At 39.1% G+C, this 25,868-nt stretch overlaps 2 protein-coding genes across 4 annotated transcripts in view; one reads left to right on the top strand and one right to left on the bottom strand.

Annotated features, from left to right (window-relative positions):
* Positions 1-5,395, top strand: part of marchf5 (membrane-associated ring finger (C3HC4) 5) — an 18,643-nt gene extending 13,248 nt beyond the window's left edge. Inside the window, exons 2-6 of the mRNA XM_057341609.1 lie at positions 26-228; positions 2,402-2,532; positions 2,614-2,797; positions 3,345-3,511; positions 3,589-5,395. Of these exons, the coding sequence (XP_057197592.1) occupies positions 26-228; positions 2,402-2,532; positions 2,614-2,797; positions 3,345-3,511; positions 3,589-3,705 (802 nt within the window). The 3' untranslated portion in view covers positions 3,706-5,395. The remainder of the gene's footprint in view (positions 1-25; positions 229-2,401; positions 2,533-2,613; positions 2,798-3,344; positions 3,512-3,588) is intronic.
* Positions 5,396-6,220: 825 nt separating this feature from the next.
* Positions 6,221-25,776, bottom strand: ide (insulin-degrading enzyme). 3 transcript variants are annotated; one of them, XM_057341608.1, is made up of 26 exons: positions 25,685-25,776; positions 25,399-25,495; positions 24,390-24,574; positions 22,574-22,781; positions 21,430-21,599; positions 20,068-20,190; positions 19,518-19,630; positions 19,196-19,358; positions 18,101-18,193; positions 17,927-18,018; positions 16,434-16,514; positions 15,829-15,932; positions 14,376-14,478; positions 14,108-14,230; positions 13,713-13,795; positions 13,113-13,257; positions 12,039-12,149; positions 11,532-11,652; positions 11,367-11,458; positions 11,174-11,285; positions 10,514-10,681; positions 10,036-10,308; positions 9,885-9,946; positions 9,095-9,167; positions 8,944-9,011; positions 6,221-8,816 (listed from the first exon to the last, which is right to left on the bottom strand). In XM_057341608.1, the coding sequence occupies exons 2-26, from the start codon at positions 25,431-25,433 to the stop codon at positions 8,721-8,723; spliced, it is 2,997 nt and encodes a 998-aa protein (XP_057197591.1). In that variant the 5' UTR covers positions 25,434-25,495; positions 25,685-25,776; the 3' UTR covers positions 6,221-8,720. The 3 variants fall into 3 exon arrangements, with proteins under 3 accessions (XP_057197591.1, XP_057197589.1, XP_057197590.1); XM_057341606.1 differs by having other exon boundaries at positions 25,399-25,536; positions 25,685-25,765; XM_057341607.1 differs by having other exon boundaries at positions 25,399-25,557; positions 25,685-25,735.
* Positions 25,777-25,868: the final 92 nt, after the last annotated feature.

Genomic DNA, 25,868 nt, shown 5'->3' with positions numbered 1-25,868 from the left:
GTGCTGATGTGTGTGTTTGTTGCAGGAGTTGTTGGGTGTGTTTCGCCACAGACGAGGACGACCGGACGGCGGAGTGGGTGCGTCCGTGCCGTTGCCGTGGTTCCACTAAGTGGGTTCACCAGTCGTGTCTGCAGCGCTGGGTGGACGAGAAACAGCGAGGCAACAGCACAGCGCGCGTCGCCTGCCCACAATGCAACGCGGAGTACCTCATTGTGTTCCCCAAGCTCGGTACGACGAAACTTGTGTAACAAAATAAATGACACACTGTCAGATTCTTGACATACTTTCACTTTTTCACTTTCGCTTTGTGCATATTTCAGAGTTTCTATTGAAGCACGAATGATCCTGTAACAATGAAACATGACTGCAGCAGTCGTGATGAAAGCGGTTTCTCGCACTTTGTAGGTCAATCCTGGTTCCAGCGACTCAGCTTTTGATTGTTGTGATTCCAGTAATCCGCTGCTCATGAAGCGAAATGTCATTTTTCATCCTCGTGTATTTCTGCTCTTATGTAAATTGATTCTGCGTTCTGCGCTAAAAATCGTCCATCTCCTGAGGGCCAGACCGTCATTTCGCTCTCTTTCCATAGCAATAGGTTTGTTCTGGGAGACGGTTGTCAGGGTGACTGTGGCCAGTTGTGAAATTGCTCCAATCATATATCCTGTTCAGTTTTCAAACTTTAGGAGCGAGAGACGGGAAGCAGAGATGAGCCTGACAACAAAACACTTCAGACTTTTGTTGAGGTGTGAGCTTGTGTACTTTAATAGAGAATAAATTAACAACAAATTTAGACTTGGTAGGAATTATAAGGTTCTGTCTGACATTTTTGTCAAAAAGAGTTGTTCACATATTCTTATTCTGTGACTTATTTACATTGTGACGTTTTTTCGCTGTGTTGTGTACATTTTAGGACTTTGTTTTAGAACAAAAAAGTTCAAGCTCAATATCTCAAAGATGTTTCAATTGTTCCGCAGGCCTCACACTTCATAGAAAAAGTGAAAATATGAAGAAAACCATTGGTCTTCAGTTCCTTCTGTTCGTCATCAAACCGGTTTAGCTCCAGTCTTAAGATGTTCTTGAAAGCACTAAGATGACATCACATTGAAGCTGTTTTTCGCAGTTTGGCATCGTAGAGGGTTTGTGAAGAACAGAAAGTCCTTGTTTTCTGGCAGAGACGTCGCGCTGGTGGGAAATGTGAGAGAAAAGCCTGCCGTCTTCTATTCCTGCTGAGTGGAGTTCTGTTTTAATCATCTTAATAATGGAATATGTGGCCAGCTGCAGAGATGCTCGCGCTCTTTCTCTTGCCAGATAGCCATTAGATGTGACCCGCTCGGCTCGAGCTTCACGCCACAGCGCTGAGGAGAACGTCAGCCAGATTCTGGCGATGTCAGATGCGGATACATCGGTTTGCTGTGGTGCGGACATCTGCTTCCAGATCTGAATATTACTCGGACGGTTTCCAGAACAGTAGCCGGATTGTTTGACTGCTTCAGTTTCAGACACATTTTTGGTTGTGTTCCACACCAAAAGAAGTCATTTTGGGAAAAGCTTTGGTGGTGAAACCTACACAAGTTTTTAATTCACCCATCAAGTCCTGGTGTTACAAAGTGCGCAGGAGTTGAACCGTGCCGAAATGTTCTGGAGGGTCACAGTTTCATTTACAGTAATGGATGAAAACACTATGAATGATGAAGGTGGAAATGAAAGCGTTCTGAAGTCAGTGATCCATTAGAGAAGGAAGGTGAAAATAACCTCTTCATTCTCCGGAGAGATTTCCCAGACATCTCTCCTGCAGTGGAGGTTATTTATAGGCGCTGAAAGGAAAGCAGGTTGTCTGCGGTAAATATTTCATGATTTCCTCATGATTTCCACCTCGAGTGCTTCCTCATTGCTTTCATGACTCTTTAAGCCATTATTTCACATGTCAGCGAGACTTGTGCACATAAAATTTCATTTCTAAAAAGTTTCGGAACGCGTAGTGAAAGAAAATCGCATTATCTGGGTAACGTTATATGCTTTTAACCTTTTCTCGATTTGATGGATTAATTCAGATTGAACACACTCATTTCTTCCCCCTGCTGGTCAGGCAGAAATGAATCGAGTCACTAATTCAACAAATTCAAAGTGATAGTTCACCCAAAAATAAAAATTCTATCATTTATTCATTTTCATGTCATTCAAAACCTCTGTATGACACATTTGTGTTCTGTGGAACACAAAAGACAATATTTTAAGAAACGTCTCTGGGGTTTTTTCTTACCAACCTTCTTCAAAATATCTTATTTTGTGTTCTGCAGAAGAAGGAAAGTCCTACAGGTTTGGAATAACATGAGAGGGAGTAAATGTTGAATTTTCATTTGTTTCTCTCTCTCTCTCTCTCTCTCTCTCTCTCTCTCTGCAGGGCCGGTGGTGTACGTGCTGGATCTGGCAGACAGGTTGATCTCAAAGGCCTGCCCATTTGCTGCCGCTGGTATCATGGTTGGATCCATTTACTGGACGGCCGTCACATACGGAGCTGTTACAGTCATGCAGGTGGGACACAGCACAATCACAGCTGAAGAGAGTTTGTATGTGCACGACATTAGTTGATTCCTATCAATCTCTTCATCTCAGGTTGTGGGTCATAAGGAAGGTCTGGATGTGATGGAACGGGCTGATCCTCTATTCCTGTTGATTGGACTGCCCACCATCCCAGTTATGCTAATTCTGGGGAAGATGATTCGCTGGGAAGATTACGTGCTCCGCCTTTGGAGGAAATACTCCAATAAGCTTCAGATCCTCAACAGTATCTTTCCAGGTCGGTGTTGACGGCAAAAACAAAAATGAGTACTGATCAATTCTGATCTGTGTCGACTGCATTATCTCTGTGAATCGCAACATAATTGTTCAATAACAGAGAAAAGAATAATCTCTGTGACATTGTTGTGTTCAAGATAGTGTTTACAGTGGCCAATAGCATTATTTTATATATATTTTTTATTTCATATTTTATTTTATACAATTTTTTTTATTTTACTTCATATTTTCTTTTTATGTTTTGTTTTTATTTATTTTTATTTCACTTTTTATTTTATTTCATATTTTATTTTTATATTTTATTTCATTTAATATTTTGTTCTGTTTTATTTTATTTTATTTTTTATGTTATGCTTTGTTTTATTTTATTTTTATATTTCATTTCATTTCATTTAATATATATATATATATATAATTTTTTTATTATATTACTTTTCTCTCCTTCCTCCTACATGTATTCTCTCTAAAGCTTTGTGTAGCACTTCTCATATTATTATGAAGCCTTGTTTAAGTGTAAATGTTTATCAAATCTGTTGTGTTGTGTGCAGGTATCGGTTGTCCCGTCCCGAGGATCCCGGCAGAAGCCAGTCCACTCGCCGATCACGTGTCGGCCACAAGGATCTTGTGCGGAGCCCTCGTGTTCCCCACCATCGCCACCATCGTGGGCAAACTGATGTTCAGCAGCGTCAACTCCAACCTTCAGAGGACCATTCTGGTATGAAGAAACTTCAGAAAATGTTAAAAATGTATTTCTGTCATCATTCTGATAATACTCTTGTGTTTTTCTCGCAGGGTGGCATTGCATTTGTGGCTATTAAAGGGGCGTTTAAGGTTTACTTCAAACAGCAACAGTATCTCCGTCAAGCTCATCGTAAAATCCTTAATTTTCCAGAGGTGGAAGCTGTTTGAGGTCATCGTCAAAGCTGTGCTCGGCTTCATCCGGCTCAAAGAGACACAACCGCGCTACATTTGATTCTTCTTCCCTGAGAATGCGATTTGGGTTTCGAGATTGAGTTTTGCTTCTGTTGATATAATCTGGATTGGGGAGTCGTGTGCTACTCATTTTATGAGGTTTTTAAGAAAGAGACTGAGAAGAATAAAACTGTTTTTTTCTTTTTTTTATTAAAAAAATAGTTGTTTTATAATGGATTAGAAACGCCAGAGTGAATCACTACGCTTCAAGTACAAACCTCAGGGTCTCATTAAAGACCGGCTGTATCACATGATGCAATTTTGCTGAATGTCTTCTTGTCATTAAAAGTTAGTCTGGTAAATGCATTATGCTGTAATATTAATGCAAACACGTATAGGTAAATCAGTTATTTGCTCATAAGAAACATATAAAATTGTCCTTTTTTTATGTGGTTGTTCTTGGATAATTTAAGAAATGTCTGCTTAATCCCAAACTCTAACAAGTTTTACAAAAGAGGAAGCTTTTTTTAAAGGACCATTAGGATTTCTGACATTGTGACTTTCTCTTCCATGTCACACAACTGGACAATGGACACAGATTTAAAAAAGTAAATTTAACACATGCCAACATGATGTATACTTAAAATCATACTGTACGATTTAATTTAAGTAATAAATTAAGTTATTTTGTGAATCGGAAGATGTGGTAAAACTGTAATGGTCTTAAAAATAAGCTTCATTTTATTCAAAATAATTGATTTCTTTTGATTTAGCAGGAAAAAATGACAGACATTTGTTTTTTGAGAGTTTGGCCTCGAGATTCTGATGTCTGGGAGTTTGCTTTCATGTTTTTTATTTCATTTTTGTATTATTGATGTCTTGAGTTGGCAATCCATTTTATCATTTAGAAATAACTGAATGGTTTGGAGTTGGTCTGCATTCATTGTTCTTGACGCATGGAAACCATAAAGCAGTCAAAAAGCCACCATTAGTTTTCTGTGAAAGATTTTGCTGGACTTGGAGTCACTTTATTTGAAAAAAATGTCTTGGCACATGATGCCTCACAACCGTTGCCAACGGCCCTACTTTATATTCACAGAAAACAGTATTAGTGGCCTTTTTATGACACCGGTACAATGTCTTTTTTAAAGATGGACAGGTGTATTTGGGAGAACACGCCAAATGTTTGGATTGAGTTTTTTTTCTGAACCTTTGATGGATGTCTTGTGAATAATTTTATTTCTAGTTCATCTGCGGCTGATGTATCTGACAATAATAGAGGAAGTATATAAATGCATACTAAACATAGGTACACATTTACAGTGAGTTTGTGAGGGGTCAATAACAAATACCTGGTTATCTACTGAAGTACATTTATTTGTTAATAGAAGTAAATCACATCATTGAAGATTGATGATCAAATAAAGGTGTTGCGGAACTCTAGTGTATTTCTGATAGCAGATCAGTGATGCTGGTTGATTAAATGTGATTTTAAACTCTTCATCATCTACTTGAGATGATTGTGTTTAGGTTTCTTGAGTTCTCACCCGTGTCTGGTTGTACAGATGAAGCGTAATGCCAAATACAGATCATATATGTTGTATAAACGGATGCGTTGTACAGATACGGATTCAGAATTTATAGTTTTCTGGTTGATTTATGTAAATAAATGTATTTTTCCAATGCTTTTCTGTGTTCGAGTTTTTTTTTAACTGCACTTAAAGGTCAGTTGTGTAGTATGTAGACCCGTTTGTCAGCACAATGTCTCAGTTATCAAAGAAAATGATTTACTCATGCTTATTTACAGTGAAAAAAAGCATTTTATTAAAGTTCTGACATGGATATTCTCAAATAAAACCTTGGGACATTTGATCACAAAAGTCAAGTAAACGGCAATATTTTGCACTGCTAATTTTTACTAATCATTTTGTTTTCTAGTAGAAATATCTCTAACAATTCTTAAATCAGGATACATCAACTTGACAAGGAAAGTGAAAAGTAGTCTTGTTTTTAGGAAAGAATTAATTTGTTTAAAACGAGCAAAAAAAATCTGCAAATGGGGAAAGTTTTTTTCTTAAGAAATTCAGGTTTCTTTTTCTTACACCATTTTTAAAATCAATTATTTACATAATTTTCATGCATAAGATTTGGGGCATGGGCCACTCTCCTCATTGTAAATGTATCTTGATTTGGGAACTTTTAGATATTTGTACTAGAAAAACAAGACGAATATGTTGAGTAAGAAATTAATTTTTGCAGCGTGATGTTACGGTTTACTATTCAAAACAAGTGTGGATGTTGCATAGTTTAAACGTATGATCACAGTGCCATACACTTCGGTTTTAAAATCATCGAAAAGAGCACTGACTGAAGTCAAAATGAATTCATTTAGTAATATAAAACGAGTTTAAAATGGGTTCAATTTCGGAAATTCTATTATTACGCACATGCTACTCTTGCAAATCCATTTGTAATGTTTAACGGGAGTCTAAACAAAAGAAAAGAATACAAGTAAGATCAACAAGTGTTTATTTATAATAAAACAGAAAACTCTCTTACAGATACACACAACACCGCCTTCGCATCAGTACCACACCCCAAGTTGCACTAAAACCACCCAAAAAACAAATGCGATACAATCGGAGTGAGAGTTTAACTGAAGAATTGTCTCTACCTCATGACAACAGCCTGATACATTTCTGTTTCATCTCATGTTGATTCCAAGCATGGGACACTCGTGTCCCTCATATGACTCTGGACTCAATGAATTCTTTACACTAATGGTCTACTCTTATCAACATTACGTGACATTTGTTTAGTATCTATGGCATAGACCTAACTCTGAGCTGATTCTGGAACAGTTAAAGGGATTTAGGGTGCACATGTGAAATGCATCTTTGGGTTTTAAAAGAACAACTCACTAAAACAAACAGTCATTTATGCCGTTCCAAACTCACATGGTTTAGCAGAATAAATATTCCGTCATTTATTTACCCTCATGCCATTCAAACACTGCATGATCTTTTTCTTCTGTGAAACACAAAAGAAGATATTTTGAGAAATGTCTTAGTGGTTTTGTGTCTACACATTTGAAGTCAATGAGGTCTAACGTTGTTTGATTACAAACATTCTTTCAAATATATTTTTGTTTTCGGCAGGAAAAAGTAATAAAGGTTTGGAATGACATGAGGGTGAGTAAATGATGAAAGAATGTTCAATTTTTCATCAAAAGAGCTGTAAAACCATTAGTCATGTCCTCCTTTACAATTAGAAACCAACGTACACAAAAAGAAGCGATGCGAGACGCCCGAGTAAATCTATCATATTGGAAAACCCCCAAACTCATCTAACATCCTCATGTTTGATATATTCTTTTAAAAGAGCAGGAAACTATTCCGATGGAGGTTGTAACCCGGTCATTACGTCAAAAAAAAATGCAGCATTACCGTGGATTTGATACGCCTGAGTAAGTCCAGAATAAATCTTAGCAGTAAAAACAAAAGTGGTGGTGAAGGTTTGGCCCATCGAGGCTAACAAGACACCTGAGAAATGAGCACACGTGAAATTACAAGACCGGCACAGACTACACAACTACACGCTAGCTTCAGATGAGAGCCGACACCTCACACTAAACTCAGTCTCTGTGTCGCTTTAACTACGATCAGAAAAATGCCCAGGAGAGTTGAAGACACTAGTCATAGGTCCTGTAAATCACATTATTGCTTGCAAGAAGTGCATAATCACAAGACATCTGTAAGAAACCCAGTTAAAGGGAATTTTAAAGGGACAGTTCACCCCAAAATGAATATTCTGTCATGAATTATTCACCCTCAAGTTGGTAGAAATTTCGATTTTTGGTTGAAAACAAAGATAATTGGAAAAATGTTAGCAACTGAGATTTCTGGGGCACCATAGACCACCATAGTAGAAGAAATCTCAGTTGCTAACATTCTTCCAAATATCTTTCTCCGTGTTCAACCAAAGACATTTCTACATGTTTTGAACAACTTGAGGGAGAATGATTCATGACAGAATTTTCATTTTTTGGGGTGAAATGTCCCTTTAAGCATGAGTCTGGCGCACGAGACCGTGACTTCAGACTTAAACGTGAGCCGGACTTGGTCGGTTTCCCCGGACTGCTTTTCTAAAGTGTAGACGCGTCTTGCTCTGTGTAGACTTCGGTATAAAAGTCAGAATTCTGCACAAATGAAACATCTAAGCAAATGGGTCTTATTCAAGAAACATGAGCTGAACAAATTTATGAAAAACCGTAAGCAAATTTGGATGAATACATTTTTTTTATATACATTCTGCTTGTGTTTGATGAATAAAACCCAGAAATAAAGCTTCAGCCGAGGGACGTCTAGGGCAACTAATAAAACAAAGGTTTCATGATCATTAGAATCCAAAGGATAAAGTTGTTTAAAATAAATAAACAAATGCTATTAAAACTGGTTTATTATGATATTCGTTCAGCCACAAATAAAAAAGAATACCAAATCAATAAATCAACCACCTTGATGAACTTACAACACAATCCTTAAGATAAAACTCTGTCAACATGCTCTCAGCCTAAAAACAAAGGAACTCATTTAAATTCAACTTAAAAAACGGGTTTCAGAAATCCTGATCACAGGTTAAAATCATAGTAAGGCCTGTATGTGTTACCAGGAGAGACGTTGTGATAGTCACTCTCTTTCAGTGACGGTACGATGAGGAAATGACACCGCATTCTTGAAATGACATGAGGAACCAGCGTGTCACCGTATAACTCCTATATTATAATAGGGACACACATCTCCTGACAGAAGTGACAAGATTTTCCCTCCGTCTTCTCATCAGGTTTTCTTTTTATCTAATAGATGATGCAGAACACACTTAAATGCTAAAAGCACTATAACGGCCCTGTCTGCTCACACACACACGCTCATATGCACACACACACAGAGATAGACAGAGATGTTCCTGGCTGCAGATGATGTTTGCCGTCTCTGACGGTCCCATGATGATGGTCACAGTTTGGCAGCCATGAAGTTGATGTGAGGTTTGGTAAGAGGGAACAGCGGTAAACTCCTTTTAAAATCAGTCATGTCCTCAACCACAGACGGCTGAAACGCAACGCAAACACACAATGAGCAAACCAGATATCCTGCATGTCTCAGCAGAGCGACTACAAACAGAAGTGATTCCTTTTAAACTACTGAATCCACACACACACACACGTGTGTCTTGTACCTGAGGAAGTGAGGGGGCAGGAGCCAGGTTCACATCATTCTGAGCTGGAAACTCTCCCACCGGTGGACCTGCGAAAAACACAGAACACCAATAAATGACTCGGTCTTGTTGCATCAGTTCAACGTGAACGTAGGATTGTGTCAGTACTCACAAGACTCCATCTCTCTGGACAGCACGTGTACAGACACCTTGTGTCTTCTGGGGGCGTCGATGGCCAACAGGTCCTGAAGAGGAAAGACGCAATCAACCCATGTGACCAGAAGAGAAAATATTTGCACCGCCTTTATTTCCTTACCGAGAAATATTATCACACAACTTTTAAGCACAAAAGCACAACTTTAAAGTCCCCGTGAACCAGAAGTTGCGATCGCTTTTACTTCAGTATTTTGACACGTTTCCGAGTGAAATGGAATTTCGCATGAGAAAAATAGTGGGCGCGGCCGCATTTTTCGCTGCGATTTTATTGGATGTATAAAAACAGTTGTTGCATTTTGAAATGGAACTGGCAGCAGACTGACAGTTGAAGGGGAGGAGTTAACAGATGCTCCGCCCAAGCCATCTAACGTGCATCATTTAAGATGGATAGTCATTACAGGGCGGAAGTGCATTTTCAGATTTTAACTATAGATTATGAGGGCACATGAATTTTAAAAAGAGAAAGACCCACATTGATAAGCTATTTGCTATAAACGCTGCAATATTTCATGAAAAATTAGGCATCGTAAAATTTGATTTCTCTGGGACTTCAATAACATTTATTTTTAATTCTGCATATTTTTATGTTTCCACGGCTATTAAATTTAAAACGTATCCAAGCTTATCCAACAATGAAGCTACATTTTTGTGCTGCTCTGCGAGCATTGGCATTCCTCAATTTTGATGCTAAAAATTACGGTTGCTCTATAATGTAAAAACAATAATGTGCTTAAATCATCACTAACCCGATAAAACTGCATAATGTGTTCTTTAGTCAGCGTCTTCAGGAAAGCCACTTCGGTGTTATCTAGATCAGAGAAAAGAGATGATTGGAAAAACAAAAACACCCGCATAGTTTATAAAGAGGTCTGTTTTATCCAAACGCTGACTCCTCACCCCTGTCAAAATTATACTGCTGGGAGATGATCTCTCCCCAGTATTTGGCACACTCGGCGGCCAGCTTCTTAGGTTTGTCCAGACGGCGGATGGCCAGGGCCTGAATGTGCTTCTCATACGCTTCATCTCCCATCTCCTCTAAGCTTTTCTCCATGGTTTTGAGAAATGCCTCCACGCGAGACTCCAGGTAATGAGGTGCTTTCTCAGACTGGATGATGAAACGCAGACCCTGCACACCGCTGGCCCGGCGGGGGCCGCTGAACACTATGTAACCTGGACGGACAGACCGACACAGAGAAATAAATTGTTTTGATACGATTAACATTTCATTTCTTTCAATACTGCTAAAAACAGCCTGGTTATTCAACTTCAAACCAAGTTCATCTCAACCAAGTGCTGCAGCTCTGATATTCACAATCAGCTGTGCTCGTCCAATCCCTGCAGAGACCGATAAAAAGGAAATTGTATTTCCACATACCCAGCTGTTCTTTGGTGCGTAGCGTGTTGAAGCAGGGCTCCGAGATGATCTGACAGAAGAGCTCCAGCAGCATGTTCTCATGAGTGTTCTGCATATCCGTCTGATAGTAGATCTCGATGCCGCAGTTATTATGCACCTCGTTTCTCTGCTGGTAAACATACCAACCACCTGACAACCACAGAGAACGGGACTTAAACACAAGAACCGTGACAAACACACACACACACAAACAAACAAACAAACACACAAATATCATGGACCTCAGATTTCACACCATAGAGCGGTTCGAGAAAATGAAAGGTGAAGTGTGCCATTTCTGATAACAATCCTTTTCATTCCCATTATGTCTGAAGATCTTTTTTTCATATAGAAGACGTGTGTCTGCCCATGTTAATAAACGTTTGATTAGGCCATGAAACAAGCACAAATGTGTCCAACGCAAATGAACAGACAAAATCAACACACTTGCGTTCCATACATAAACTGCAGTGTGATATTTTGAAAAGCTATGTGTGAAAATGAGCTAAAGTAGAATTTGCATTCACCAAACTACACAGAAAGTTTGTAACCCTATGGATGCAAACAAATTCAACACAGAAGCCCTAAAGAGTTAGAAATGCGTGTATAAAGAATGTTGAGCGGTAGCGCATAAGAACATACCATCAGGAACCTGCACTTCCCTGTAGCGAATCAGCTGACTCGGTAGGAGGGGCTTAGTGTGAGCATGCTCAATCAGAGTGTCCTCCAGCATCTGCATCATGCCAAGGGCAGACTGGAGAGAACAGACACACGATCATTAGAATTGACATACATCTTGGTCTTAGTCTTCTGAACAAAGGTTTATCAAACCAACCTGTTTGGTGATGTTGCCGTGCAGCAGGACTTCAATGTGTAACCGTGACAACAGCTGAGGTATGAACGCCTTGAGTCGAGGCAGCGTCACATCTGTGGAACAGTCACATTATCAACACTTCATTCACATATAGAAGGAACATTGCTTTAGATGAGAGCATCTAACCGTCTAAAGCATCTCTGAGTTCATCTTTGGTCCAGGCCACCTCGGTCATGAGCAGTCGCAGGTAATACATGGCGTGCTGGTGGGGCTGCTCGGCACGGAAGTTATTCAGAGACCTCATGTACTGCAAATCACACAAACACATATTTATTAAAGATCATATTAAAGATCAGAGCTGCTAAGCATGGTTAAAACAGTTAAAGGAATAGTTCATCCAAAATAAAAACTGTTAGCATTTATTAACCCTCATGTTGTTAAAACATGTAAAACATCTCTTTCTCCTGTAGAACACAAAAGAAGATATTTTGAGCAACGTCTCATCCATACAATGGAAGTCAATGGTGGCCAAAGTTGTCTGGTTATCAACGTTCTTCAAAATCTCTTTCGTGTTCTGCAGAAGAAAATGATGGTTGTAAACAGTTGGATGGGGATGGATGATGGGCGTTCCAGTTCTGCTTACCACAAAATGTGCGATTACGACAAATCTTAACGTGCGTGTTTGCATCTTACCGCTTCCTTGATGATATCAAAGCGTTTCTCGTCGATCTCGAACGTGGCCATCTTCTCGATGATCTTCTTCAGGAGGATGTGCTGTTTGTCATTATAACCCTTCACTGACAGCTGACACGCAAACAACACAGACATCAGTGAATATTCATGACAATGAGTGAATCACCTAATAAAACAAAGACGGAACCGAAATACTGATTGGACTCGAAACCATTTCTCTGTCTCGCACTCTATTGCTTCACATTTGACTCATAATAACGTCATCGTTTGAAATGTCATTCTACAGCGGAACACAAGAACAAAAAAGCAAGACTGAAAACCATCCATGCAGTCAGCATATGTGGGAGACTGTGATGAAAGTGTGCAAAAAGCCAAAAGGAAAAAAAGTGTGTGTGTGTGTGTGTGTTAACCACAAAGCAGTGAAAGCAACTTTGATTTAATCCAAGATTTGCTCTCATGGGAATTTCTAACACCTGATGTGTGGACTCACTGTCCTAAATAACACGATGCTTCTCGACACCTGCATGTGTTTTTCTCTGCCACCACTAAGCAAGCATCAGAATTCTAACATACAAGCTCCACCCTTCTCCCAATGCCACGCCACTCACAAAAAGAGGGAGGGGCTAACCACCATACTTACAAGGATGGCATTCATTCCCGAGGATATGCCATAGACCAACCCTGCCAGACGGGCTGCATATGTATACTCTCTCAAATCATCCTTCAACAATCTGAGAAACAGGTAAGTCATGTTGCAGTGCTGCGGGTCTGTGTAAAGGTAGCGACTACCAGCGTGGAAGAAGGGGGGAAACAAAACAAACAAATGGCGTGATGTTTGGGTGAAAGGTTTGTTTTGATGTGACAAAGAAAATGGATTGAGAGGGACCACAGACAGAGTATGAATATGCAGCCTCGGCTCCGGCGCTAACCTGATTCTAATGCTCCATGTCTACATATGCGAAGAAAAAATCAAGAGTCTGAGATGGACAAACAAAGTTGGATTTTTATTCAACATTCTGTGTGAGATTGGTGCTCCCCGCAGGAGGAGCATGTCTGAGTGGCGAAGATACTTACATACATTCCATAGACTGTATTTTGGAGGTCATAGTTCAAGCCGGCTAGCTCGGCTGCATATGCATACTCGTTCAGGGAGTCCTTGAGCAGCTCAAGGTACAAATACGCCATGTTACAATGCAACGGGTCCACGTATGCGAACGGGCTGTGGAGAAAGCGCAGATGATGAAGCGCTTTAATCGAAAGCTTTGCGAACACACTAAATCAATTCGTATTCTTTTCCAAATAAGGTTATAGTAGTAAAAGGGTCATTTATCAAAACGTTTTCTATGCAAACAACAAAAAATCTTTATACAGCACTATGGAAGGTAGCGTTATGCTTAGCCCATGCATGAATTATTCCCCCTTTTCTTAGAGGAGTTTAAAATCAATTAATTCGTTAAATTAAGCATTTAATTGGCAAAAGTAAAAAACACCAAGACATTGTAAAATAAAGTCTTGCATCTCTGAAGTTGAACTAGCTCTTCTAGTAAACATTGTATCCTAAAGCAAGAAATGGTCTAAAACTTATTTGAAAACGACAATGTACTGCATTTACACCAACATTTATACAGACACATGGACTAATGACACTGAAGGTGATAAACTATGCAAACCTACCTGAAGAACTCAAAGTTTAAACAAGCCTTGGGCAGAAAAAACTTGTCATCTTGCTTGAACCAAATTTTGCTCATTGCAGTGTCCTAAGAAAACACAAGACACATAAGAAAACAGATGGAAATATACATTATTTTTAATATGAGTAATTCAAAAGTCGACTGTACAATATTTGAAGAGTTTGAATCCAAAATGAGATAACGAAAATCATGTTTTTTATTATGTTATCGTGTTTTTATTACGTTTTATTGTGTTAGTTAGCTGTATTTTTTGAGTTATTATGGCTTAAATCAAAACAAACCAACAGCAGTTTGATTGATATTAATTGGAATGCACAATAAAAAAACTAAATGAAATTTGAAAATAACTAAAATGATGGAGTAAAAAGACAAATAAACCTTAATCAAAGTGGGGGTGGAAGGGGAATCCTTTTCTAGAGGGTAGATCTCAAAGTTGGTTGGAATAAATTCATTCTTCATTGGCAGTTTGAACTTTCCATTGAGGTCTGCGTTTTGCCATTTCTGAAACACACAAAAATTCCCATAATACTTACAACACCTGAAGAAATAAATTAAAACACCTAAGAACTCAACAGATTAGAGCACAACTACCAGTTATAACAGAAAATAACTTAAAATGTACCGAAAAACAATCTCAATGTCTCACCTTAATGACCTCATCAGAAATGGCTTCCTGTGTGTACTGTGTGCCGTACCACTCCTCCGTCCTGTCAGTCTGTCCTTCAAACGATTTGGAGACAACAGCAACCCTAGAAAAACAAAAAGCGAGGCCAAATGGTTAGTAAGTCAAATGCTGCAAGACACTGTCCATTTCTCAACCACTCTCATGGGGGAAAATAAGGGCCGTATTATTCTGCTTTTATCAGATCTTTTGCTCGGCAAGTAGAATGGGCATCATGGTCATTACGTCAATCAAAAGCTTGGCTTTCCAGGAGTTGTCAAGTGTACTGAGCTCCAGATCAATGATTATTTCTTTGCACAATTGAAGTTGTCCAGATCAATAGAGAACCGCTGGTACAATGACCTGCTATTCTGGACTCGCCCGCTTCAACCAATTGCATAAGAGAGCTTAACATAAGTTCTAAAAGCTTCAACGTGGTTCAAAAACTGCCCAAGATATGATATTTATTATCTATTATACTAACATTAAAAATCTATCAAATATAATGACCAAAGTCTTTAACATGTTTTAACTACACTTGTTTTGGTGGATAGACAAAACAGAAAAAGCACTAGAAAGACACATGATCTTGGTACAGGTTTGATGCCAACAACGATTACAATCTACTATACAACCTATTAGAAGACCAGTCACAAAGTACTTGCTTATTATATATTACGCCCTCCAATATAATAATACAACAATAATCAGGTTAAACAGAGCCTAGATGATCCCTCCACATCAACCATAATGACAGTACAGAGAAACCCTACAAGCCCATGTCGGTATATCTGTGTTCCTTCTTCCCGAAACCAAACAGGTGATGGACAAAGATTGAGACGCAATGGGCTTTCAAAGGAAATTGAATTTGAAAAGCTTCTTCACATTAGGAGTAAGCTGAAATGGGATTCATCCAACAAACACAGCAAGACGCCACCATCTCAAAACACACATAAAAAAAACAAAGAAAAGACTAGAACCAATCTGAGCCGTTTGTCCCTCAGCAGCGAGACATGAAAGACGCCAATATCTGCTTTGCAAAGGGTCAAATATGAAGCTGCTTCTGTGGATCTTTGAAAACGGCAGCCAATGGATAAAGGTCTGTTACAGTGATCTCATCCCCAGGTGAAATGAAACGTCTTTCAGGTCAAGGGAGTTTATTAACAGCGCCGTTTTCTGTAGGTGCCTAGGATGCCAACGAGTTACCAAAATTTGCATGATAGTGCAGGAAACTGTCAGTGTGTCGTTTCTCTAAATTCCAAAGCAATTCCACATCATCTTTCAGCTACTATGCTTCGATTTAGTGGTTTACATATTTGGAAAATGCAAATATAGTTCTGATGTTGTGGCAGGTGGTTGGTCATTATGCGTGTATTTCAATAACCAAACATTCAGATAAATGTTACAGAACTGAAAGTGTGTGTGTGGGGGGGCTCACCGGAAATTCTCTGGTCTCAGTTTATCCAGCACCATCTCTATGAGATCTGGACTGAACTCTTCCAGCAAATATTCAGCAGCTAACACCTCCTCCAGCGGATAATACTGACGTCGAGAGAGAGAGATTTCAGCATCATACACAGAATGTGTTTTGGTATAATATGTACATGTACACATGTAACAGGTAATAAATAGGTTGCCATCACAGAAATTTAACTACACATAAAAAGTGAAGTATGCCATCAGGTATTGCATCCGATGCACCGATCTTTCATTTAAGGATATGATGAAAACAGAAGCAATAATCTGTATTTTTTTTATGTTGCTTGAATCACTATTTGGTCAGTCAGCCAAAAACAAACATTAAAACTAAAATGGATTTTTAAAATGGATTCTTGGATGACTGGCTGAACTAAACATGATCAACAGCACAGTAAGGGAGTATACGGTGTACTCCTATTCAAATCAAGACCCAGCCAACTTGAAATAAACAATGGCTGTGACCTTCTGACAAAACACAAAGCAGCACCCGGTGACAGCTGCTGATGAGAAGAGCATCTGTAACCATGGTGACAACCTTTCAAGTCTTTCATGAGAGATACCTACATGCAGCAGACCAGCAACTTTAGACGTGTATCCACGTGGACGCTCCTTATCCTTAAATCTAAATGCCACAGTGTTCAAATCCTGCAAAAAAAAAAAACGTTGGGACCAATCAGTGCTGTCATAACAAACATGACATAAGGTTTTATAATGTCAAAGTTTGACTAACATTTGATGTAGACTTTTGTGTGATTTAACAGCATTTAATGACTATATCCACTTCAACAACCAGGTTAAAGGGGTCATATGGCACGAGCACGTGTTTTTCTGCATCTTTGGTGAGTTATAAGTTGCCCATGCATGTATTAGACACATAAAATTGCAAAAATGAAAGTGTCGGAACAAAAGATGCATTCTATCTAAAAGCGAATGCTCACCCAGACCTGCCTGAAACGCCTCGTGTAACCACACCCCCACAAATCTACGTCAGCTGGTGGTCTGACTAAGACCGCCCAAATGTATACGCAAGTAAGGTGGGCGTACCTGTCAGTACAATTGAAGAGGAACCTGATGTTCCAAATATGGTAAGAGGCGTTACATTTCCCTCACACGCTTACAGTATTCCACCAATCACTACGCACTGGTTAACTGGCCAATCATAGCACACCTCGCTTTTCAGAGTGATGAGCTTTGTAAAAAATCTGTGCGTTTCAGAGAGGCGGGGCAAAGAGGAGATACAAACATGCAAGATGTGTGGAAATACAGCGTTTTTTAACCTTAAATCGTGTATACACATTGCATTACATCTAGAGCTGCACGATTAATCGTTAAAAGATCGCAATCTCGATTCAAACACCCACACGATCTCATTAATGAAAACCAACGATTCTCGTGTGTCTATTAACTTACACCTCCGAGTAAAATCATAACGCTTCAATCTGTGCTGGTGCTGCCACAGATGCAGAGAAAGCATTATCATCATTAGGTATGAAACGACGTCACAAACACTCTTTCAACCAAACACTATCATTATTTCTGTGTCAAATGATCACAGAAGTACTGGGATTAAAGCAGCGAGTTGCCAACTCGCACACACGAGACACGCGTTTACAAGCTCTCACTCTGCCCAAATTAATCTCACACCAAATAACAAAGTAACTACAGCATGAAAACAAAACTGCTTAAGGATTGTGTTACAAATTACACAATTTCTCACTGGTTACTAAAGGTTAACCATGAAATATGTAATAATTTTAAAGCAATAGGCTACCTAAATAAACTATTTTTCTGGTAGAACCTCTAGTAAATGATGCATTACTTTTAGTCGTCATTTAGAATCGTAAAAGAATTGCAATCTCCATTTGAAACAAAAAAATCGTGATTCTCAATTTATCCAGAATCGTGCAGCTCTAATTACATCTAAAACAAACGATAATATTCATTTTAGCCGTGTCATATGACCCCTTTAAAATGCTCGTCTGACGCAGACTTTTTTAATCTGGAGAGTCTGAGACTGATCTTTTCTATTTTAGCACGTGTTAAAGACCCGATCATACCTTACACTCCTGAAAGACCCATTCCTGAGGGCCCTCTGTCCGCAGCTTCTGAATATACTGGAACATGTGAAAGATGATATCCTCTACATGCACTGGAAACACAGGGTCAACACATCAAGCAACATAAAACCTGACAAACGCACACACATATACACAAACACTCCAGATCCTTACACAGTCCCTCTTCTGTCAGGTCCACATTAATAATAAAAAACATGAATCCTCTGGCTCCTTCCTTCTGACCTCCGACAAGCGTGTTCACCCATCCTGAGAAGAGACAGCGAGAGCATGACCATCTAGAAACTAAAACACTGTTTGACAAGTCAGATGGCAACATCACAATTTACCTTCCCATTATAAAACAACTCAAGTTATGGTGAAGCAGTCAACAAATATTCATTTTTGCAAATGCTACCAAACAGCATATTTCCACACAAAACATTAGCATGAATAAACTACACTGGCCATTGATATTTTTATTCCTCAAACACTTTTTAACTACATTATAATGTAAACAGTATTCAAAGGTTGAGTGTTTGAAATTTAGTGGCATCTAGCGGCCGGGTTTGTGAATTGCAACCAACGGCTCCCTCCACTCCCTCCCTTTCAAAGCACTACGGTGACTGACACAGCACTAAGATGTCATCACGTTTTTTCTTTTTCCCGAAGGACATTTACGAAACGCGCCCTGTAGAGCAGTTTGTCCATTTAGGGCTACAACATGGCGAATTCCATGTAAGGGGACCTGCGGTGTATTCTAAGACAATAAAAACATGACGCTTCATTGTGTAAAGCTGGATTCACACGGGGCTTCAACGTCAATGCTTGACGGAGGGCGTGTCTCTGAAGCATGGCCGACGCGATCGTCATAGTGACAACAGCCAATCAAATTGTTCTCCGGTCTTGCATGAACGCAATTAGCTAGTGCATGCACTAGGTTATTTGCATAAGGTGATCTGATTGGCTGACGCCTGCGTTGGCGCTTGAAAAGTTGAGAAATGTTCAACTTCTTGCCACGAGCAACGCCAGTGAAGCGACGCTGACGCACGCACAATTCAGTTTGGCAACGCATGACGTCACCCGTTCAAAGTAAATGAGAAGAGTTGACGCTGCCGCCCCATGTGAATCCAGCGTAAGGTCTTGGTATATAATGTCTGTCAAAAGATCCACCGAAAAAACTACACACAGCACCTTTGACCATTTGAACTTTTAAAAGTGACAAATTCTATGTGAGAGAACTAGCACCATTTTTCAGATGAATTCTCTCACCTTTAGATTTGAGTTCAGAAAGAAGACTCCCTGGGCCTTCGTGACCAATCAGATGGCCAAGATAATGTCCCGGGTTAGACTTGTAGTACTTCTGTAGGTCTGGGATGGGGAAGGTCACATACAGGTTTCTGATGTCCTTGATAGGCACGACTTTATAAAATTGCTGTGGAGAAAGTGCAATATGTCAGAAACCAATGACAACAAAAACAGAACACAAAACTTTTAGTGAGACTTCACATCCAATAGTTCTGAAACAGGTGTAGGGTCAGGACTCAAGATGTGAGATCTGGGATTTATAAAGGTGTCAGGAGTTGGCGCTCACCCTCAGGTGTTCCTCCTGAAACGGGTTTGTGGGAAATTCTGGGAGAGGCACATTCTTATTCTCCACCTCTCCGAAAAGCTTCACCACCATAGACGTCAAGTCATCCAACGACTCTGTCCAAGGTAAAATAGACACGACGTTAACCTTAAATTAAATAAACACGCCATCACCTCCGCATGACGCAGTCAGTGCAAAAACTATGAATCATTTAACAGAACGACAGAGAACAGGACAGCTCTCATGAAACATTCAACCTCACGCCAGGACCGAACTGAGAAATCTGGCATGTGTTGTGTGGAGCTGACGAAGAATTTGTTTTTCTCTCCATTTATGCCCAAATTACTTTTTTATTTTGCAATACTGTAACATCAAGCACAGAAATGATTGATGTAGAACAGCACAGCACTTAAAAGTGAGAGATCTCCACGTCTGTCCAGAGTGAAAGTGAACATCCTTTATCTCTAGGGATTATCTGATTTATGAAACTGAATTAGAAGCAAAGGTAATGCAGAAAGGGTTTCCACGGCTTTATTCGTATCTGTTGACTGACCTCTGCCCAGCACACACAGTCCCATCAGGTTGGATGAGTAATAGGTGGAGTGAAATTTGAGCAGCTCCTCACGGACGTCGATGCCCTGTTGAGATGGCCTCGTCTCAAGTGTTAACTTATTGCCTTAAAAGAAAAACAAATACTGTTTTCAGGAAACGAAATAGTGCATTTTAAATGCATACAATTCTACATGCAACAAGTCTGTAAACTTGTACAGGCTCAATTTTATATAGATAGCCTCTAAGCTAACAGACACTAACCAAAAAAACAACAACAACACAATTATAATAGCATGGGGGGGTTTAACTATAGTATACAAACACAAAAGCTTTTTAAAGCACATGCATTAGCCAGCATTCAATTCTTCAATTCAAATACACAGCTGCTTTTCTGAGCAAACAAGCCTTGTAACTCAAGGCTGCCACCATTTGGTTATTCTGGGCACAGATAAATCTCAAGGCAGCTTAAGCTAAATCGATCTAGACATTATCCTCAGTGAAGGACAGAAAAAAGCTGAAGGATGATGATGAATATTGGTTTATTTAAATTAAGTTAATAATGACGTAATTTGTTACGTTTTTATTTAGTCACAATTTCACATCAAGCTTATAATTATCATTAAATATTCATAATGCATTAATATTATATCCTGTATATCGTTTTTTTATGTTGAAAAAATAGAAAAAAAACTGCATTTAAACCTGCGCAGAACGGTATAATACAAAAAGTATACAGACAAAACAAAACGCAACGTATATTGACAGTCTGTGATATATGGTGATCTTGTTTATTTTGTTTTACATGTTCTTGATAAGAAAAACAAGCATATAGGTCTATTTTACTCTGGTGAAAGTCTGTTCAACAAGCCGACAGTTTACAAGCCGACAGCGGAGAAAACGCTCTGCTCTTCTCTAACTCCCGGTAACAAAACCCAGATCTGACAAGAATATCTGGCTTTATTGTTGATAATAAATAAAGTAAATGGGCTTGATACCTCATGCCGACTGTTAAGATACTAAAAAATACCCTGCAACAAAGACGGAGCCAGAGTGCTTGATTCCCTGATTATGTGACCGTCATCTGAGGAAGATATTCTGCTGATCAGCAAGCATATAAATATTGTTTTCTTTGTCGTTCACGGTCAGTGTCTGTCTTGTTTAGCTTTGCATTGGATTTGCATCAATAAATAAGGTAGGCCTATTTATTTCAACTAAGGTAAGGAATCACGGTGCGTTTTAAAACAAACAAAAAAAGCATCCGTGCGAATTTATTTACAGGATTTATATTTAATCAAAAACTATAAAGAAGACATTGTGACAAAAAAAAATTTGTTCATATCAGGTGTATAGCAGTTGTCCATACCAGTGCCAAATTTACTAAAGGGGTGTTTGGGGTTCCCAGTAGCTTTCTCCAGTTGAAACAGGCGCCAAGCGTCATTCATGACATTCTTCTCGTGTTCAGAGTCCACCGCGTTCACTTCTCGGTCCTTACAGCTCTCATCAAAAAGAGGACAGAGGAAGAACTGAGCAAACCTGGGGAAAAAAAATCATATCAAGCACCATACCACTCTAAAGATATCACCATGTACCACAACAAAAAGACCATTAACAATATTCAAATGTGCGGTGTAAAAACATCAATGCATTGTGTAGTGGATGACCAGCCGTTGCTTGAACCCACAGCTGCGGAGAGGTTTGCATACGTTTAAGTTTCTGATTTGATATATATTCAAATGAGCAAGAATGCTGTTGTCCAAATGCAACTGCCATGTAAATGAGGATGGCGCTTAAGTGCGCATTCAGGACAGAGGTGAATAAAAATCTTGCTAACAATTTACCTTTGTGGCAGGTTTACAATCAGAGTTTTATAATCCAACTTTAATTATAAAATAATTACATAGTGAGCCTTTTACATAATGAACCTTTTGTCATATCAGCCAAAATCAGAACACTATGACTAATTTTGATGGAAATTGTGCACCACAAAACCATATAAAAATAATCCAAGGCTTTGTGAAATTGATGTTATGTGACCAAAATTTGGTAGAAGGGCTCCAATGACCAATAACAATTTTAGAGGCGGGGTTTAGATCACAAATTTAATTTGCATTATGCCTGTTAGATCTCATTCATATCTGCTCCATCAGAGCTTGTGCTAGTGCGTAAGCTCTCCGTTCTGACATCCGTTTATTAAAATGCAGTCATGACCCAGTTGTTGGAGATTAATCATGAATCATTCAAAATGTTTCAATGAGCAGGTGGTGCTCTGGGCCGCAGTAGCAGCTGGGGACTGGGGTAACTCTCTTCTCCGTATCCCAAAACAAAGCAACCTGATTCCTCCCGGACAAGTAACCCCACACCAAGAGACAGCGTGACACCTGAAGATCCCAACCTGCTCATCCTTTCATAAGTTCAAACATCTCATCGCTCTTTAGCAATTCAAACAGGCCAGCAGTCCAGATGAGCATTCAATAATTCACTAACAGACATTTTTTGGATTAATTTACCTGTCCAAAGCCCCTTGCAGGTGCTCATGGGACACATCAAAGTAGTAATTGGTGTGCTCTCCGCTGGTGAAGGCGTTGGAACTGCCAGCGTGCTCGCTCAGGAATTGGCTGTACTCGTTCTCTTTGGGGTACTTCTCCGTGCCTAGAAACAGCATATGCTCGCAGAAGTGGGCCAGGCCTGAAATGTTTTCAGGATCTGACAAGGAACCTGCAGGACAAGAAGAAAACGCAGTTTATTGTCACCTTTGCGATCATAAATCAGACTGAGATCTTGAGAAATGTCGAGTCCACCACTTCACTTGATGACAACACGTTCAGACACATTTAAAAACCTCACACTTGATTGAATATGTTTTTACCCAAAAGTCAGTAAAAGAAAAGGTTATGATTGTACAGGTTGAACACCCAGACAACAGGACGTAGCATTACATGCAGGTCTGTCTGGCACGTTTCCAAACCTATAGGCGTTGTTTAATCTGATTTAATCTGATTTCTTGTGTACACACGACTCAAATCTGAACAGCAGGAAAAACCTGCAAGAAACCTTAGTTTTACAATTCTGATCCGAACCACAGGACTCAACACAAACAGGACAAATTTCAGTGCAAAACAGTCAAAATCATTCTTACATTTAATTTGACAATGTTTAATGAATGATCAATTGTCACCTCTTCTTATGAACACCTGCTCTTCTATTGAGCATAATAGTGAATATTTACAAAACAAATGTACATGATTTCACCATTTCAAATGATGGTGTGGACAGACTGAATTTGAAAAACCATTCAGAATTATGTACATTACAAACAAAGTCAGAAAGAGAGGGGGAACTGACCCCATTCAGTTATTGTGTGCCTTATTTGCAAGGGTTCAAAGCATGCTAGCTGTCCACCTATATCTTTACCAACGTACCATTTAATGACATAGACGTGAACGACCCATAAATACTTATATTACTATATCACTAATGGATATAGTTGTTAAAGGGGTCATATGGCGCGAATACGTGTTTTTCTGTGTCTTTGGTGAGTTATAAGTTGCCCATGCATGTATTGGACACGTAAAAATGCACAAATGAAAGTGTCGGAACAAAAGATGCGTTCTATCTAAAAGCGAATACTCACCCAGACCTGCCTGAAACGCCTCGTGTAACCACACCCCCACAAATCTACATAATTTGGTGGTCTGATTTGACTAAGACCGCCCAAATGTATACGCAAGTAAGGTGGGTGTACCTGTCAGTACAATTGAAGAGGAACCTGATGTTTCAAATATGGTAAGAGGCGTTACATTTCCCTCACACGCATGCAGTATTCCACCAATCACTACGCGCTGGTTAACTGGCCAATCATAGCACACCTCGCTTTTCAGAGCCATGAGCTTTGTAAAAAATCTGCACGTTTCAGAGGGCGGGGCAAAGAGGAGATACAACCATGCACGGGATGTGGAAAATACAGTGATTTTTAACCTTAAATTGTGTATATACATTGCATTACATCTAAAACAAACGATAATATTCGTTTTAGCCGTGTCATATGACCCCTTTAAAAAGTGGACATCCTGGAATCACATAGGCCTCCTACTAGTCTGTGTTGACACAGTGGGCGTCACATCAGCTGTAGCTTAATCCAAATGTCAAATGAACTGCTCAGTTGAGCAAGTTTATTCTTGTTTTTACAAAGTAAATTATGGGATTCTTGGGTGTGCGCAACACAAAAATGGAAAATTAGGACAATTTAATTGAGCAATAAATGCGCGGATATATAAAACCTTGAAATAAAGGCAAAAGTAAGGACAGACTAATGTGACTCTTTACCTATGTGGACGTCCAGCGCAGCGGATGATTTGTCAGTGGTCGGGTCACTGATCAGAACAGCTTTCAGGCCATTAGTGAACTCAAGTCCTCGATATTCTCGCTTGTCCTCAGGAGAGCGAATGATGTTACTCACCACTCTTTTCACAGCTGTATCACTCATTTTGACGCTCAGAGTGGAGACACCTCTGAAAAAAATTGTCGAAAATGTAAATAATATAATAAAAAATATACATAATTACTTATGAACTTTTTACCTCACTCTTTATACCTGAACAAATGTGGTCTCAAAATAAAACATTTAAAAAACGCCTATATAGTATTTTCATGTATTATGCCCGGAAAAAATCTGATTAAATAAATATGAAATAATACTATACAATGAGGAATTAATTTCTGAGGACATTCATCTCTATGAACAAATATAGAAGTGGTTTTAAGAAAGAAAAAAAATAACAGCAACAACAAAAATCTGTTTAGTATTCTTACGTTTTAGGTCAAGATAAACAAATCTAACCCAGTAATAAATAGTAGTATGACGACAATACATAAAACAAACAAGAATACTATAAAAACAAACAAAGCTTTAAGTTAACAATTACAATTAATGTGTAGAGTTTGTAAGTTTAATGGTTTAGTCTAAGATTACATGTAATGATTTAAGCGAATTAAAATAAAGTAAAGGTTATAGTTTACGTTGTTGAAGTTTTTGTCCGTTTTAAGAGTACCTCAGTTTCAGTGTTAGTTTAGCTCAGATTAAAATGGACGTCTTCCAGCGTCTTTGTGTTCGTTACATTGATTAAATGTTATATTTTGTTACATTTTTCAGACCCAAACAACTTCTCAATGTAAAGAATAAGAAGCATGATGAAATATCGAATGTCGCAAGCGTCGCGCGATGAAGCTAACGAGCGCGAGAAGAGCACACGAGCCCGGCGCCAGCGAACCGAGCGGCCCGACCCGCGAACAAAAGCACTATACATTTATTTTAAAGGGCAAAGTCAATACTTACCTAATACTTCGAAGAAAAACTGCGGCAAATCTCATAAAATCGGAAGATATCTCTCTGTTAGTAACCAACGGTTAACACATTTCTGCATACTTCATTGCTGAAAAATAAAACTCTCATGAAGACGTCAGGGCGCCATATCTGCAGACACGACCAATCAACCTCAGAAAATGAAAATACACTTACAGTTACATTTATGTTTATTAACATTCTACGTCACATCTGACTAGTTCCATAATATTTACTTATTGCTGAAATTATATTTTATTGAAAAAATACTTTTAGATACCTTTTCGTTTTCCTCGGTATTGCAGTCGGATAATATTGCCAGTACTTCGAATTGCTTAGTCACGCCTTACCTACGTTTGACGTACTAACCAGGCCACGCCCATATTCAGGTTTAGTGGAGAACGATACGGAGTATTTAAAGAGAACAGTTCCAGCTGTCAGTCGTTCTTTCCGCAGTTAAAATA

The sequence above is a fragment of the Triplophysa rosa genome, linkage group LG9, assembly GCF_024868665.1.
Source record: "Triplophysa rosa linkage group LG9, Trosa_1v2, whole genome shotgun sequence".
In the NCBI taxonomy this organism is placed as follows: domain Eukaryota; kingdom Metazoa; phylum Chordata; class Actinopteri; order Cypriniformes; family Nemacheilidae; genus Triplophysa; species Triplophysa rosa.
The sequence above is the reverse complement of the archived record's forward strand: the minus strand, read 5'-3'. Positions and strand labels throughout refer to the sequence as shown.